The sequence below is a fragment of the Bactrocera oleae genome, chromosome 6 (genome assembly GCF_042242935.1).
Source record: "Bactrocera oleae isolate idBacOlea1 chromosome 6, idBacOlea1, whole genome shotgun sequence".
Lineage (NCBI taxonomy): Eukaryota > Metazoa > Arthropoda > Insecta > Diptera > Tephritidae > Bactrocera > Bactrocera oleae.
In genome coordinates this window covers 480,263-495,891 of record NC_091540.1, presented here as the reverse complement: position 1 = coordinate 495,891, position 15,629 = coordinate 480,263, and the positions used below count along the sequence as shown (strand labels likewise).

The window sequence follows — 15,629 nt, the reverse complement described above, 5'->3', positions numbered from 1 at the left end:
ACAAAAAAGTAGTCTGGAAAAAGCAGAACTAACGGCGTGGTTATTCAAGCCAATAATATCAATATTATCGGGAATAGGCCAGCAATTGTACATTTGTTAAATACTTTCCTTTGTCTACCTACTTCTGCGGCTCTTGTTATTTTCAGGTTGAAGAAATCTCACGATAAGGAGTCACCCAATCAGAAATCTCATTTTGTACCGAAGGCGTTGCCAATTCTCGTTGTGCTTCTGGTATGTTCCACTGTCAGTTTATATAGCCGTATAAACTATGCAGCGATAAAAGTTGGGGCCATGTGTAGAAGTTCACGCAAGTTAGGAAAGTTTTTGACCGAGGAGTAGCCAGGAACGTTTGCAGGTGAGCTAAAGAGCTTGGGACCCACCACAAAAAAACACAGGCCCAACGAAAAAACAAACAAAGCCTCGAATGAAAATACAATAACATAATAGCAATTATCTCTATTCGAACCACATTTGTCCAATTAACTACCATTCTTTAACCCACGGAAATCTTTCTATCCAGTTGAATAGGATCGCAATCTGTTTTTAAGACAATATCGTTTAATTTGTATAAATTCTTTTGTACATACATATAAAATTTACTACCGTTAATATTTGGTGTGTGAGGTCCGACTTAATAAATTATCTACGCTGCCTTGTAACAAACTGCCATCCAAATTATGTAGAGCCATCTCCTTGGCATCATCGTCCAGCACCGTCTCCGGCCAGTATTGCATGTTGGTTGATGCTCTCATTTTGCGCAGAGACTCGGCTATGTTCTCGTCAAGTATACGATCCACAATGCTGCCTTGTTCCAACATTTGCCGCATTTTGAGCTCCTCCGAGCGAATGTGATTGCGTTGCTGTGGCATCGAATCGCCCGCTGCACCATTATCATTCGCAACATGTTCGTCATTGTTGCTATTTAAATATTGTGTTATATTTTCACGCTCATCCCCCATTTTGCATAGTTCACAACGCTTTTGCAAGAGACGCGCCTTGAATTGTTCTAATTTAATGCGTTCTTGTGTAAGAAGCATGCGCTCTTGTGAGAGATTCACCTCCATCTCGTCTGTTTCGCGCAAGCGTTTCTGTAATAATTGCAATTTGGTTTGAAAGTTTTGCTCGGCAACGCGCGCTTTTTGTAGCGCTTCCTGTGATTTATGTTCAGCCATACGAAAAGAAAGGGTTTCCTGCTGTAGTTCGTCTTCCTTGGCGCGCAGTGTATTTTCCTTATCGATAAGTTCGCGTTTATATTGTTCCAATTGGCGCAATGACTTGTGATAACGTTCACGCTCAACATCCGCTTGACGCGCCGCATCTTGCGCCACTTTCATGACGGCATCCATTTCTAAACGTTGCTTTTCAATATCATGGCCGGAATGAAGTTTCTGCTCTGTCTCAATCTTAGTACGCTCCAAATAAAGACGTGCTCGTTCCTCTTGCAAATCCGTCAAAGCGCGTTGCGTTTCAACTAATTGTCGCTCTTTGAGTTCCTCCAGACGTTTCTCATCACGCGTTATTTGTTCGCGTGCAAACTCTTTTTCTTTTTCAAATGCCGCCTTCTCGGCCTCAAGTGCGGCCATCCGCTGACGCAGCATCCAGTTTTCGTCTGCCGATTCTTTTGACAATTTATTTAGTTGCTGCTCCAAACTGCTAACCAATGTCATTAGGCGCTTTTTTTCTTCATCCGCGGATTCTTCGTTCATCTTCAAACGTCGTTCAGCGTCTTCAAGTCGACGTTCACGTGCCTCTAACTTATTTTCCTTTTCTTTGTGCAACATCTCAAGTCGCGATTGTACGTCATCGCGCAAGCCCCGCAAGCCACCAGTGAGATTCTCTAAGTTGTTTGAGGCAGCCTTCAGCATCTCCATATATGAGCCATTCTCCTGTACTGCGGCAAATTCAAGCATTTTAGCTTGCCGCACATTATCCAGCATACGTCGATGTTCTTCCCTTAACATTTCTATGTCGTCCTCATGCGATTTTTTTAGTTTGCGTAACTCATCTTCGTGATCCTGCTTCAAGTTACCGTAGTCGGTTTCGTATTCTGATTTTAATTTTTCCTTCTCGCTTTCCAACGTATCCAGTTTTTGTTTGTAGTACTTAGTAAGCTCTTCCAGTTCTGCTTTTAACCGCGTTTCAATTGAGTTTGTATGGTTTTCGACAACTTCTAATTGCTTTTTATAGGAACGTTCTATCAATTCAATTTCGCGCTCATAGTTGACCTTTTGATTTGCCACCAACTCTTCTAGACGTAATTTTTCTAACTGCAAGCGCTTGACATCAGCTTCATGTTGTACCGTTTCCAGCATGAGGTCCGGCGGTGAGGCCGGTCTACTGCGGCTGTGACTGCGGCTACGGCTGCCGCTATTACTGCGATTGCGGCCATGCCGTTCGTCCAAAGCTCCACCGGCGTCGTCAGATTTTTCTGGTGTACCATCTGGAGATCCAATGCGCTCACCTAAGGTGTCAATCTCTGACGCTTGTTTAGTCGGCGGTAATAATATAGAAGACGGCAGCAAGGCAGGCTGTGTCATCAGAAGTTGTATATGTGTGTTGATTCGTTGCTGTTGCATCTTAATATGATCCTCCATTTGTTGCTGACGCTTTAGCTGTTGTTGTACTAATGCCTGAAACTGCCGATCCTGTTCTTGTAGTAGTATTTCTTGCTTGCGCTGCATTTCCAGCAAAGCGCGTTCTTGGTTTTTCATCTGCGCCGCCAACGCAAGTTGAGACTCTTGCTGCTGCAGAGCGGTGTAAGCGTTCTTCATTTCCAAATTTTGGGTATTTAGCAATAGTATATTTTGTGCTGTGCTGTCGCCAGTTGGGGCAGAAGTTACAACTTGTGGCATCATTAACGTGTCTTCATGCATTTCAGCATTTTGCACAAGGGGCGCATGTATCTCATTATCAGGCAGCTTCAAAATGTCTATAGTTTCTCTTGCGGTACTAGCAGTTGTGGTAAGCGAAGTAGTCGTTGGCGGTTTTGAGGTGCGCATTGGTAAGTCTGTTACGTTATCAGACTTACCAGCAACTTCCGAGTCTGTACCCAAACCAAGCCAGTCTGCGGAAGGTTCTTTTTCACGTTCTTTGGTGATGGAACCACCAAATAGACCTAACAGATCGGTCGTCATTACATTCGACGCACTGGAACTACGTCTTCCCGCCGATGTTTTAGGACGTGGTTGTATTAGCAATACATTTGAGGTATCGGTGGTGGTGTCTGTTGATTGTCGCGATATAGTAGGCTTCTCTGTATCACGACGCACAGTCGAGGGTTGCGCGGTAGCAGGTCTTTTTGACTCCTTAACGCTTGTGCCCGCAAACAAATCGTCCAACAAATTCAATTTACCGCCGGCTTTTGGTTTCTGCGGATCGAAACCCAAATCATCATCGTCGTCATCTTCTAGCATATCTTTGGAAGGCTTTTGTTGATAGTTAGTTGTGCGTGGTGTACTCGTAGTTACAGTTGTTGTTGGCACAGGTTGGCGTGCTTTAGGGACTGGCAATACTGTCGATTCACTTTCTTCTTTAATCCCAAATAAATCATCTAATTTATTTTTACTTTTATTAATACGAGCTGTAGTACGTGTTCCTGTTGGATTATCGAAGAAGGTGTCATTGTCTAAACTATTGTCGCTAAGCAAGTCCGCCAATGGATCGTCGCTGAAATTCATATCTGTCAAAATCGGGCATTAATAAACCGAACAGAAAAAAGTTACATAATAAACTAAATATTTTAAAAAAGATCTTAATTTTAAAAATTTTGTTTAACTAAGCGGAAGTGCAAATGTATTTATAGACTTAAAGATGGCAGCTATAGCAGTCGTATCCGCTCATCTACAAGCAAAAGCGAAGAAAACTGCACTGATAACTTACTAAATATTTAAAAAGTATGTTACCGTCTGTTTATAGAGTTTTACATTTTGAAAATTAAAGTAAGTATATATGCGACGTTTTTAAAACAAATTCGCAAAAAAAACTGCACTGAATTCGAGCGAAAGTTAAAATTATTTAGCGTATCAACAAATATGTTTGGTCAACGTAAATATAACCGTTTCCTAGCAACGTTTGAAGGCCACTGTAATTTTATGCAATTGAACACACTCAGCGCCGAAGTAAACACACAGTGGCTCAGGAAATATCTAAACAGCTGTTTAACCTACAAAATAAATTGTAAATATTACGAGTTTGCTCGTAAGGCAACATAAAAACATAAATTACTAGTTAATTTTACTAATTTAGTGTAATAAAAAAGAATGTTACGAACCTTACACTTATTAAGAACACAAGGCAAGCGCGCGTGTCGACTACGTTTTCAATCTACAAGCGGTAAAAGTGGTACAGCCGCCGGTGAAGCAGCGCGGAAACGGCAAAAGTCAACGCTATATTATTTAACTGCTGGAGGTATTTTCGTAGCTGGTGCCAGTTATGCGGCGGTACCACTATATCGCATGTTCTGCCAGGTGAGCAATTCTACTATTAAGAAGAAAAGTGTAGAAAAAACTTTGAATACTCTAGGCATACAGCTACGGCGGCACAACGTCGCAAGGACACGATGCCGATAAAGTAGAAACAATGCAGAAAATTGAAGATCGCATATTGAAAATACGTTTTAATGCGGACATTGCCGCGTCGATGCGTTGGAATTTTAAACCGCAACAATATGAGATCAAAGTAGTGCCCGGCGAAACGGCATTGGCGTTCTACACAGCTCGCAATCCCACAGATCAGCCAGTTATTGGTATTAGCACCTACAACGTGCTGCCATTCGAAGCTGGTGCATATTTTAACAAAATACAGTGTTTTTGCTTTGAAGAACAACAATTAAATCCACACGAGGAGGTAAACTATTTCAATCTAGTTAATATGCAAGATGAAATATAATTTTTGTTCTTGTAGGTGGATATGCCTGTTTTCTTCTATATTGATCCGGAATTTACAAAAGATCCGAAACTGGAAAATGTTGATACGATAACATTATCGTACACTTTCTTTGAATCAAAAGAAGGCTTGAAATTACAAATGCCTAGCTATGCACGTCCTCATGTAGCGTAATGCATATTTGTAATATTGTTTTAGCAAATTAAGCATGAATGTCTAATAATATTATTTATTGACTGCCTCCTGACTACTATTGTAAATAAAACATTATAAATACAATATTTTTGAAGAAAAACAAAACAAAAAAAAAATCTGAATAGCAACCCTACTTTAGTTACAATTTGCAAGCCACTGTAGCACATAAACAACACATGTTTCCATTAGCATTTCCCATTGTCTTCCGTAAACCGCTGTCCAACAACAAAAGTACTGTGAAACGATTTGTTTATGATAAGAAACGTCATATTTTCTGTTTGTCTGTATGCGGTTTCTGATTGCTAGCGTCTGTTCAAAGTAAAGTGATGCCGCAGCAGTCAAGTAATTAAAACTCGTATATTAAAATAGATTTCTAACAGCAAACTCGCATTTATCGTCTCAGAACGTTCTGCGCTGTAGTGGTGAACAAACGTATGGAATAAAGTGCTGTCGATTTTTAAACTTCATACCAAAAATCATTGTAGAGCATCGTTGCGATTAGCTTTGAGATGTGCAAAATCGCCGTTTATATTTTGCTATTCGCTCTGAGCTCCTATTATTGCAGCGCAGTTGCGACACCGGAAACCGTCAAGTCAAAGACGCCGACGCACGTTGTGGTGCCAAGCATCGATGATCTGTATGAATTGTTGCCGTCTGATTTAGGCGATGAACCACCAACTGTGGTGGTAGCGCTTTTGGTACGCAACAAGGCACATATTCTACCGTTGTTCCTAACCTACTTCGAGCGCCTAAACTATCCAAAAGAACAAATAGCACTATGGTAAGTACCCCATATACCATATATTATAGCATGTATACACACATTTTAAAGTGATAATCATGTATGATACATTTATTTTCCAATTGTAGGATACGTTCGGATCACAATAACGATGCGAGCACAGAACTGCTGCAGCTGTGGCTTAATCACACCGCAAACTTATATCACAGTGTCGATTTCGAGCATGACGACAGTGTGCAACGTCATCAAAATGAGAGTACACCGAACGATTGGCCTGCTGAACGTTTTCACTATCTCATAAGCTTAAAAGAAACAGCATTGGTTTATGCTAAGAAGATTTGGGCTGATTACATATTTGTAATTATTAAAACGTTCACAATACTTTCAATGCACACCAACTAATTATGTTTTCTTTTCTTAAATTTTCTTACAGTTCCTTGATGCTGATGTACTGCTAACACACTCCGACACCCTAACGCACTTGACTAGTCTAAAATTGCCCATTGCTGCACCAATGTTACTGTCCGAAGGTTTGTACTCCAATTTTTGGTGTGGCATGACATCCGATTATTACTATCAACGCACGGACGAATACCGAGAAATTTACAATGTTAATAAGGAAGGTGTTTTCCCTGTGCCAATGGTACATAGTGCTGTGCTGATAAGAGTGAACTATCAGGGCATGCGTTATCTTACGTTCAATCGTGAACGGCTTCTTGAGCAACAACAAAATGAGGTCGAATGGGCAGAACATGAAGGGTTCACACCATGTCGCCGGTACGATGGGCCAGTCGATGATATTATTGTTTTTGCTACATCGGCAAATTGTTCACGTATACCCATGTTCATCAGTAATAAGCTACCATTTGGTTATTTAATGCAACCACTTGAAGTAAACGATGGTCTAGATCAAGACATGCAGCAGCTGATAAATATACGGGCAAATATCGTACATGATCAGGATGAAGTGGCGCCAGTGAATGCGTATTTCGAGACGTACATCAGTTATCCGAATAAGTGAGTGCGAATTTCGATATTCGAAAAATAATATATTTACAAATTTTAATTTGCAGAACCAAACTCACGCTGGATAACATTTACATGATAAATCTTGAAAGACGCCCAGAGCGCCGCGCTAAAATGGAGAAACTCTTCCTCGAGATAGGACTAGATGTTGAATATTTTCCTGCCGTCGACGGAAAGTATGTTAAAAGTTGTAGAAATTAATACTTATTTGTACATTATTATATTAAAAACTCTTTCAGAAATCTAACCACTGAGTTACTGGAAGATATGGGTATCAAGTACCTGTCTGGCTATGAAGATCCCTATTCTCACCGTCAAATGACAATGGGTGAAATCGGCTGCTTTTTGAGTCACTATCGCATTTGGGAAAATATTGTCGAACGTAAGCAAAATGAAGTGCTTATTCTCGAAGATGACGTACGCTTCCAGCCATACTTCAAAGATAGTGCCATACGCGTGCTCTCGCAAATACGCAATGTTGTTGAATATGATTTAGTGTAAGTTTCCAAATATATTCATATTAAATATGAATATTTAAAATATTTATTAACCCACAGTTACTTTGGCCGCAAACGTTTGAAGGAAGAAAAGGAACCTTGGGTGCAAGGTGCAGAAAATCTTGTGCATGCTGGTTACTCATATTGGACATTGGGCTATGTTATATCACTGCAAGGCGCACGCAAGCTACTCGCCGCAAAACCGTTGGAAAAACTGCTGCCAGTCGATGAATTTCTACCGTTAATGTTTAATCGTCATCCGAACAAAACTTGGAGTTCTCACTTCCCACAGCGTGATTTGCTAGCCTTTAGCGCTGCGCCACTAATACTCTTCCCCACACATTATACCGGTGAATCGGGTTACATTTCAGACACCGAAGACTCGGAGGTGACCTCAGCCATGAACAGTGATGGTAATGTGCATTTGAAGAGCGATCGCGAATTGGAATTCCCTTATGTACAACCAGAGCAAGATGCACCCACAAAGCAAACGGAAGATGAAATATATGTGGATTTAGTGAAAGATAGCGAGGGTGGCACATTTAATCAAGATTTGCATTTTTCCAAAACCCATGAAGAGTTTTGAGTACGCTCATATCCTCAAAAGTCTTGCTTTAAACAGTTAGGTTTTTATTATTATTGCTGCCACTTAAATTGCCATTGCTATATACAACAATATATATGTATATACTTTTTTATGTATGTGTATGTACCAATATGCATGCATATCCTTTCAATGTGCCTTACTAGTTGTAAAATTGAAAACAAAAACAAAAAACCCATACTCCGTATAGTTGTAGTTGCAACCTATATATTCCATTTATACTCGTAGCCGTTAACTAACTCAAATATTCATATTAATTTTATCCACCAAATACTCGCTATTAATTAATATACATTTCCACACCGTAATAGTGAACGTGTGTACTCAATGCAAATGAATTGAATAAAAAACGTCGTAAAAACATGCAAACACCAAAACCTTATAAAATATGAATATATAATTTCTTCATATGAAACAGCAAGTGCGTCTTAGCGGTTTTCAAACGGGTTAATAGCTGTTATGTTGCTAGTAGGTGATGGAAAACCGGTTCACTTAACATGATATTAACAAACATAAATATACTAATAAGTTGTTCATTAATAGATTTTGTTGTTGAATTAATTTAATAGTTTTGAAACTCATGTATTTTTATTCACAAAACTTTTATGTGTCTAATATTTAACTTGTACTTTTCATTTCGATTATTTAACGGATTATAAAAATACTATTTAACTACATAAATACATATGTACATGTCGAATCATTTATTGGCCAAGAAGCCAGGGTTATTTTATACCAAAAAATTTTACCTTAAAAAGTGTATGCACAAGAATTTACAAATAAACCAAGAAATAAATATAGTTCTTAATTCCATTGTATGAATATTGCTTATTACAAGCCCGGGCCGGTTCGCTTTTCGTGGCAGTTTAGAGCCTTACTTTTAAAATCCTGTAAATCAAATTTTGAACAAAAAGAAACATTTCGCCGTTTATGTCATATTTGTAATTCCCATTCCTGCACATTTAATTTATCTGACACACTTTTCAAAATTAGAAAGACCATATAGCTTTCTCTTAATAGAAAAATCGTAACAATTGTATATTTTTAAATCTTAGCTGTCGAAATTTTTCATTCCGTAACTAAGCAGTTTTAAATCAGTGTTAAAGTGACTCTCTCGATGGGATTTGATTTGGAAATCACCAGCTGACCTCATGCGAAGCTGGCTGCCAGCAGCTTCTATATAAGTAAAGCAGGCCCCGTGCCTGGCCAGTGGTGAGGTGACTATCGTGCCCCGATGTGATGTGATTTAAAGTCAAGAGGTGATCTCACGCTAAGCTGGCTGCTAGCTGGCTCTATATAAGTAAAGCAGGCACCGTGCCTGGCCAGTGTTGAAGTGACTATCTCGCCTCGATGTGATTTGACTTGGAAATCACCAGCTGACCTCATGCGAAGCTGACTGCCAGCTGCTTCTATATAAGTAAAGCAGGCCCCGTGCCTGGCCAGTGGTTAGGTGACTATCGTGCCTCGATGTGATGTGATTTAAAGTCAAGATGTGACCTCACGCGAAGCTGGCTGCTAGCTGGCTCTATATAAGTAAAGCAGACACCGTGCCTGGCCAGTGTTGAAGTGACTATCTCGCCTCGATGTGGTTTGATTTGGAAATTGGTGATGACCTGACCTCATGCGAAGCTGGCTACCAGCTGCTTCTATATAAGTAAAGCAGGCCCCGTGCCTGGCCAGTGGTTAGGTGACTATCGTGCCTCGATGTGATGTGATTTAAAGTCAAGATGTGACCTCACGCGAAGCTGGCTGCTAGCTGGCTCTATATAAGTAAAGCAGGCACCGTGCCTGGCCAGTGTTGAAGTGACTCTCTTGCCTCGATGTGATTTGATTTGGAAATCACCAGCTGACCTCATGCGAAGCTGGCTGCCAGCTGCTTCTATATAAGTAAAGCAGGCACCGTGCCTGGCCAGTGTTGAAGTGACTCTCTTGCCTCGATGTGATTTGATTTGGAAATCACCAGCTGACTTCATGCGAAGCTGGCTGCTAGCTGGCTCTATATAAGTAAAGCAGCCACCGAGCCTGGCCAGTGTTGAAGTGACTCTCTTGCCTCGATGTGATTTGATTTGGAAATCACCAGCTGACCTCACGCGAAGCTGGCTGCTAGCTGGCTCTATATAAGTAAAGCAGACACCGTGCCTGGCCAGTGTTGAAGTGACTATCTCGCCTCGATGTGATTTGATTTGGAAATCACCAGCTGACCTCATGCGAAGCTGGCTGCCAGCTGCTTCTATATAAGTAAAGCAGGCACCGTGCCTGGCCAGTGTTGAAGTGACTCTCTTGCCTCGATGTTATTTGATTTGGAAATCACCAGCTGACCTCACGCGAAGCTGGCTCTATATAAGTAAAGCAGACACCGTGCCTGGCCAGTGTTGAAGTGACTATCTCGCCTCGATGTGATTTGATTTGGAAATCACCAGCTGACCTCATGCGAAGCTGGCTGCCAGCTGCTTCTATATAAGTAAAGAAGGCACCGTGCCTGGCCAGTGTTGAAGTGACTCTCTTGCCTCGATGTGATTTGATTTGGAAATCACCAGCTGACCTCATGCGAAACTGGCTGCCAGCTGCTTCTATATAAATACAGCAGGTACCGTGCCTGGTCAGTGTTGAAGTGACTATGTCACCTCGATGTGATGTGATACTCATAATGTAAACAATGGGTTCATTGACCCCCTAAAATGTAAACAAAAGGGGCATTGACCGCATTATGTAAACAAAGGTTGTTGTCTCGGCTAAATGTAAACAAAGGTTGTGGACTTGGCTAAATGTAAACAAAAGAGTTATTGACCTCATAAAATGTAAACAAAGGGGTTATTGGCCCCGACAAAATGTAAACAATAGGGTCATTGATCTCATAATGTAAACAATGGGTTCATTGACCCCATAAAATATAAACAAAAGGGTTATTGACCGCATTATGTAAACAAAGGTTGTTGTCTCGGCTAAATGTAAACAAAGGTTGTGGACTTGGCTAAATGTAAACAAAAGGGTCATTGACCTCATAAAATGTAAACAAAGGGGTTATTGGCCTCAGCAAAATGTAAACAATAGGGTCATTGACCTCATAATGTAAACATTGGGTTCATTGACCCCATAAAATATAAACAAAAGGGTTATTCACCGCATTATGTAAACAAAGGTTGTCGTCTCGGCTAAATGTAAACAAAGGTTTGTGTCTCTGCTAAATGTTAACAAAAGGGTCATAGTCATACATAGCTGCCATACAAACTGATCGATCAATATCAATATAAAAATTGTTTTATACCTTTTTACGCTATAAGAAATGCCCTAGTGAAGGAACAGCTGAAGTCAGGTTTAATATAAAGTTCTGATACACCTTGAGGTGCTTTGATCTTTGCAAGTTGTAAGAGTATAAAATGTTCGGTTACGACTGAACTCAGCTCTTCTTTATTTGTAGTAAGACTTTTTTTATAATATATATTTTTATTTATTTTTAATTTTTTTTGTTGTTTTCACATGAGGCAACATCGAATGTGGGAAACGGGAAAAGGCTATTCTAGTGGCGGGATATTCGATTTTTGTTTTTGGAAGGTATGTCGCAAAGTGATACCAAAGATTATTTTCGAAGAAATATGAATCCGCTGGTACCAACCCTATGCTGTCGGCACGGGAAAATTTATTGCAGAAGGTTACGAACTGCAAACTCAGCTATTTGAAAAAAAACTCTCTAATTGAAAAATTCAAAAATCTAAAATTGTTTTCTGGTTATAATCACCGAAATTTTACTGTACAATTTGCAAAGATTCATTTTTATAATATAAACCACAAAGTCTTACCTTAATCATCATATACTTAAGAATGCATATTAAATGCAATAAATATTGCAGTCAAAATATTATTCATAAAAGTGTGCATAATTATTTCACATTGAACACACAAACAAAGATAATGTTTATACTTATAAATCAATTTAAATGTTATCGTTTTTTTTTTTTTGTTAATATTGCCGTTGCCGACTGTCAACAATTAAAATATACATTAATCTGTAACTATTAAATTAATCGGTGAACCGCGCACATTTTCTAACTCCACAAACATTTACAACCATTTATTGCTGGCAGTTACATGCGAGCCAAACGTGTATTGAATTAATAAGAAAGAAAATAAAATTAAATTAAATGACAGAAGAAAATATGGCATTTCATTTAACACGTTCACCCAACTGTTGTACTGACAGCATGACTCGTTACTATTGCTGCGAGTATAAGAATAAATATAAATAATGAAAAGATGCAAGTCACTTTGCGTGAATAGTAAAATTTAAATTTTTTTATTTATTTTATTTAGATTGCTGCACCAATCAGAATAAATACATTTATTTGCTGCCTAGGTCAATGCCATAAATTCAATGTAGCATTGACTTTGACCGCTGCAACAGCAAGCTAAAAGTGAATGCACTGTGAAAAAGATTCGCAAAAGCGGTAAATGTTTTAGCGAAGTGCCAATATAAACAAAACCTAGTTTGGCTGCAAGCCAAAGGTGCGCAAAAGCAAATGCCACTTGAAAGGTATGCAATTATGTTGAGAGAAGAATAAAACCAAAACAAGTATTTGCATTTCCATGTCATAGCATGTTTTTTGGTACTGATTACAAGCTGCAAATCGACTAAAGACTTAAGCAAAGAACTTGAAGCACTAATAACAAGTGCTATTTACTCTTAAGTGCTTACCGTAAGTTGGGGAGATAGTGCACACATAAACATGTAAACAGAAGACGTGAACTCAAATATTTATTTAGTTGGAATTATAACATGTTCTGAAGCATAGGTAAGCAGGTAATAAAAATACACTGTGCGAAAAAATTTTGAATTTTTTTCATGAGTTGCTTCGGCTGCAACTTCTAAATAAAAGTAACGAGAATAATTTATTAATTAATTTTATGTGATTTATTTATTGCTGAGAGTTAAAGAAAATATAACAACAAATTGGTACTTCCTTATGTAGAATGAAAGAATTAAGATTTAGTTATATATGTATATATTAATTTCTGTAAATTAGTCCTCATATCAAATTGTAGTGGGTCTAAATTTAGTCATATTCATCTGTCTGTCAGTACATACGCGGACTAGTCCTTCAGTTTTTTAAATGTCGATATGAAATTTTGCACACGTCCTTTTCACTTGAGGAAACTGCTTAGTTGTCGAAACCGCTGATATCATACCACTATAGCTTATAGCTGATATTCGAACTGAACGATCAGAATAAAAAAAATATCTTTTTATACCATTTTATGCTATAAAAACTAGACCTGTGAAGGGTATTATAGCCTCGATGCAATTAAAGTTTTGTTACTTTTTTCGCTAACAATACATAAACTCATTGTTGTTTTTATTGATAATATATTTTTTTGAATGACACTTGAAAAATAAGCCGTTTTGGTACTTAAGTGCACTAGCACTTTTATTGCTGACGTCATAACTGTCCAACTTCTTTGCCCACATTGCCTATTTTCCCTCGAATTTATCTGAAAACTTTCAAGAGTTGTTTAAAAAACTACACTAAAATTTATCAAGTGCTGTTCTGAGATGTTGATGAGGCATAGTAGTCGCGTGTTTTCAGCAAAAACTCTAACCCTATATTTTACTACAAGACTTTCATTGACATCATGAGGCTTATTTCATGCATCCAAGCCAAATTATTTTCTACTTACGTTATTCGCGATCTTCAAAAATTTCGAAAGGTACAAAAAGGGAGGCGATTGTAATATTAAATTTAACATGCCTCTTACAATATTAGGCCCATTATTAATTTAGAAAAGTGGTTAGCAACGCACAAGCTTTAAAACTCTTTGTCTGGTCAAATACTTGTTAAATTCATCCCCATTTTATAAAGCATATTTAAAAAACTTATTGGTTGAGGTTACTTCCCAATTTGATGTAGTTTATAATATATCTCTGTGGAAGTCACTTTTTACATAACTTCAAAGGGTGTACCAAAAGTGAGGTAAATTTAATTTTTTCTGTTAGTATTCAATCCTCAGCAGGCATTCTTAAAAGTTTTTCCTAGACTAAAATAACTCTTATAATTCTCAATACTAAAAGTTGTCTAAAACGTATTTTTCATTTATCACTTAGCGAACAATATTATTGAGTAGCATCCTTCCTCTCTTCTCTGATTGCTATTAAGTCAGATCTTGTAGATAGAACTAGATTTATCATTAGTAATCTAATATTGTACATATAAGGAAGGTGGGACAGCAAATTACAGAAAATTTAATTGCAGCTTTCCGTGAACTCAAAAAAAAAAATAGTTATAAGTATTTATTTGCTGATTAATGAAGGCTGAGCACAAATGCAAGCAATTAACTAGTTATTATTTGAAAATTGTACTTAGAAAGTGCTGATTTGTTATTGAAATGAAGATATAAACGGGTTTATATACGTGTTTTATACTTTATGTAATTATAAAATGAAACAAGTTGTTCTATTTCACACAGACTCGCATTAAAAGGGGGGAAGCTTCTACAAAGGCTTAAAATCAGAGCGATTTACAAGTCTCCAAGCTTATCAAATAAAGAAAAAACATCGTTTATCTAAAGTGGTCCGATCCGAACATTGTTTCGGAAGTGTAATTTATTGCCCAAAGGAACAAATCCTTGCCAAATTTGGGCAGATATCTTATGTAATAGAAACGTTTTCCATACAAGTGCTAGACTTTGATCGGTCAGTTTGTATGGCAGCTGTAGTATATTATGGTGGTCTGAAATTGGCGGTCCGACCAACCAGCAGCTTCTTGGAAAAACAGGACGTGTGCATAATTTGATATCCCAAAAACTGAGGGACTTCGCGTATATACAGACGGACAGACAGACGGGCTATAACTTTAAACTGTTAAAGTTACCAACTGAAAAAAAAAATCGAAATTCCAAATAGTTAAACGATAATGCTTAGTTATCTAACTTCTTGCTAATAAACTGAGGGTGAATGTTAATTTATGAGTGATCGGTACGATCAAAATTTACGACAATTTGAAAAAGAAGCTTGCCTTAATTTTTTTTAAATATATTTAGTACCTTCTGTTAATTAAAATAGTGTCATAAAAATAAACAATAATTCAGTAATTGAACATGAAATATCCCATATACATGTATACATATTCCTTTTCGATTATGTAAATAATGTGATATATGCAATGGATTACAATGATGTATTAAATTTACTGCATATAATCAGCAGCCGTTCCCTGAATGAGCACATATCTGATTGTCTATTGTATGAGACAACTACATAATTGGTGTGGGTTCGAAACCCTGTAGATGAAGATATAATACAATTTGTAATTAGTGTTGAAATTAAGATTACAAGTATGTATATTGACCCCAAGCGCAATAAAAGTTCTTAGTAAAATCAGACGTGCATAAGATAAAAATTTGTAGCGCCCATGATTTGCTGCTGAATTTCGGCCTTAAACTTCAGCATTGAAATATAATTACTACAAACTTCTAGTACGTAAACAAACAGTTGAGCGTCGCACACGTTTAGCGGTTTAATTTTATATTATTGAACTTGACCAATTTTTAGTAAGCCCGGTAGTCAGTGCAAACAACGGCAAACGAATGACTGACAGCTCGTGCAACTGTAAGTGCTTGTGTTGCATTTCAGCTAACACAAATGCAAGTCATCGGAATTTTTTGCTGTTATAATTTAACAAGTGGATTCGAC

At 38.0% G+C, this 15,629-nt stretch overlaps 3 protein-coding genes across 5 annotated transcripts; 2 read left to right on the top strand and 1 right to left on the bottom strand.

The window, feature by feature from the left end:
- Window positions 1-476: 476 nt before the first annotated feature.
- Window positions 477-4,001, bottom strand: twy (fas-binding factor 1 twitchy). 3 transcript variants are annotated; one of them, XM_014243041.3, is made up of 2 exons: window positions 604-3,831; window positions 477-537 (listed from the first exon to the last, which is right to left on the bottom strand). In XM_014243041.3, exon 1 carries the CDS (start codon window positions 3,675-3,677, stop codon window positions 606-608), a length of 3,072 nt encoding a protein of 1,023 aa, XP_014098516.3. In that variant the 5' UTR covers window positions 3,678-3,831; the 3' UTR covers window positions 477-537; window positions 604-605. The 3 variants fall into 3 exon arrangements, with proteins under 3 accessions (XP_014098516.3, XP_036214283.2, XP_036214282.2); XM_036358390.2 differs by lacking the exon at window positions 477-537 and adding an exon at window positions 3,903-4,001 and having other exon boundaries at window positions 539-3,679; XM_036358389.2 differs by lacking the exon at window positions 477-537 and adding an exon at window positions 3,880-3,997 and having other exon boundaries at window positions 539-3,679.
- Window positions 4,002-4,144: 143 nt separating this feature from the next.
- Window positions 4,145-5,165, top strand: Cox11 (Cytochrome c oxidase copper chaperone COX11). The gene is made up of 3 exons (XM_014243047.3): window positions 4,145-4,466; window positions 4,522-4,845; window positions 4,903-5,165. Exons 1-3 carry the CDS (start codon window positions 4,260-4,262, stop codon window positions 5,056-5,058), a joined length of 687 nt encoding a protein of 228 aa, XP_014098522.1. The 5' UTR covers window positions 4,145-4,259; the 3' UTR covers window positions 5,059-5,165.
- A 125-nt stretch (window positions 5,166-5,290) lies between these two features.
- Window positions 5,291-8,756, top strand: LOC106623504 (glycosyltransferase 25 family member). The gene is made up of 6 exons (XM_014243046.3): window positions 5,291-5,860; window positions 5,950-6,178; window positions 6,255-6,838; window positions 6,895-7,023; window positions 7,087-7,344; window positions 7,405-8,756. The coding sequence occupies exons 1-6, from the start codon at window positions 5,589-5,591 to the stop codon at window positions 7,928-7,930; spliced, it is 1,998 nt and encodes a 665-aa protein (XP_014098521.2). The 5' UTR covers window positions 5,291-5,588; the 3' UTR covers window positions 7,931-8,756.
- Window positions 8,757-15,629: the final 6,873 nt, after the last annotated feature.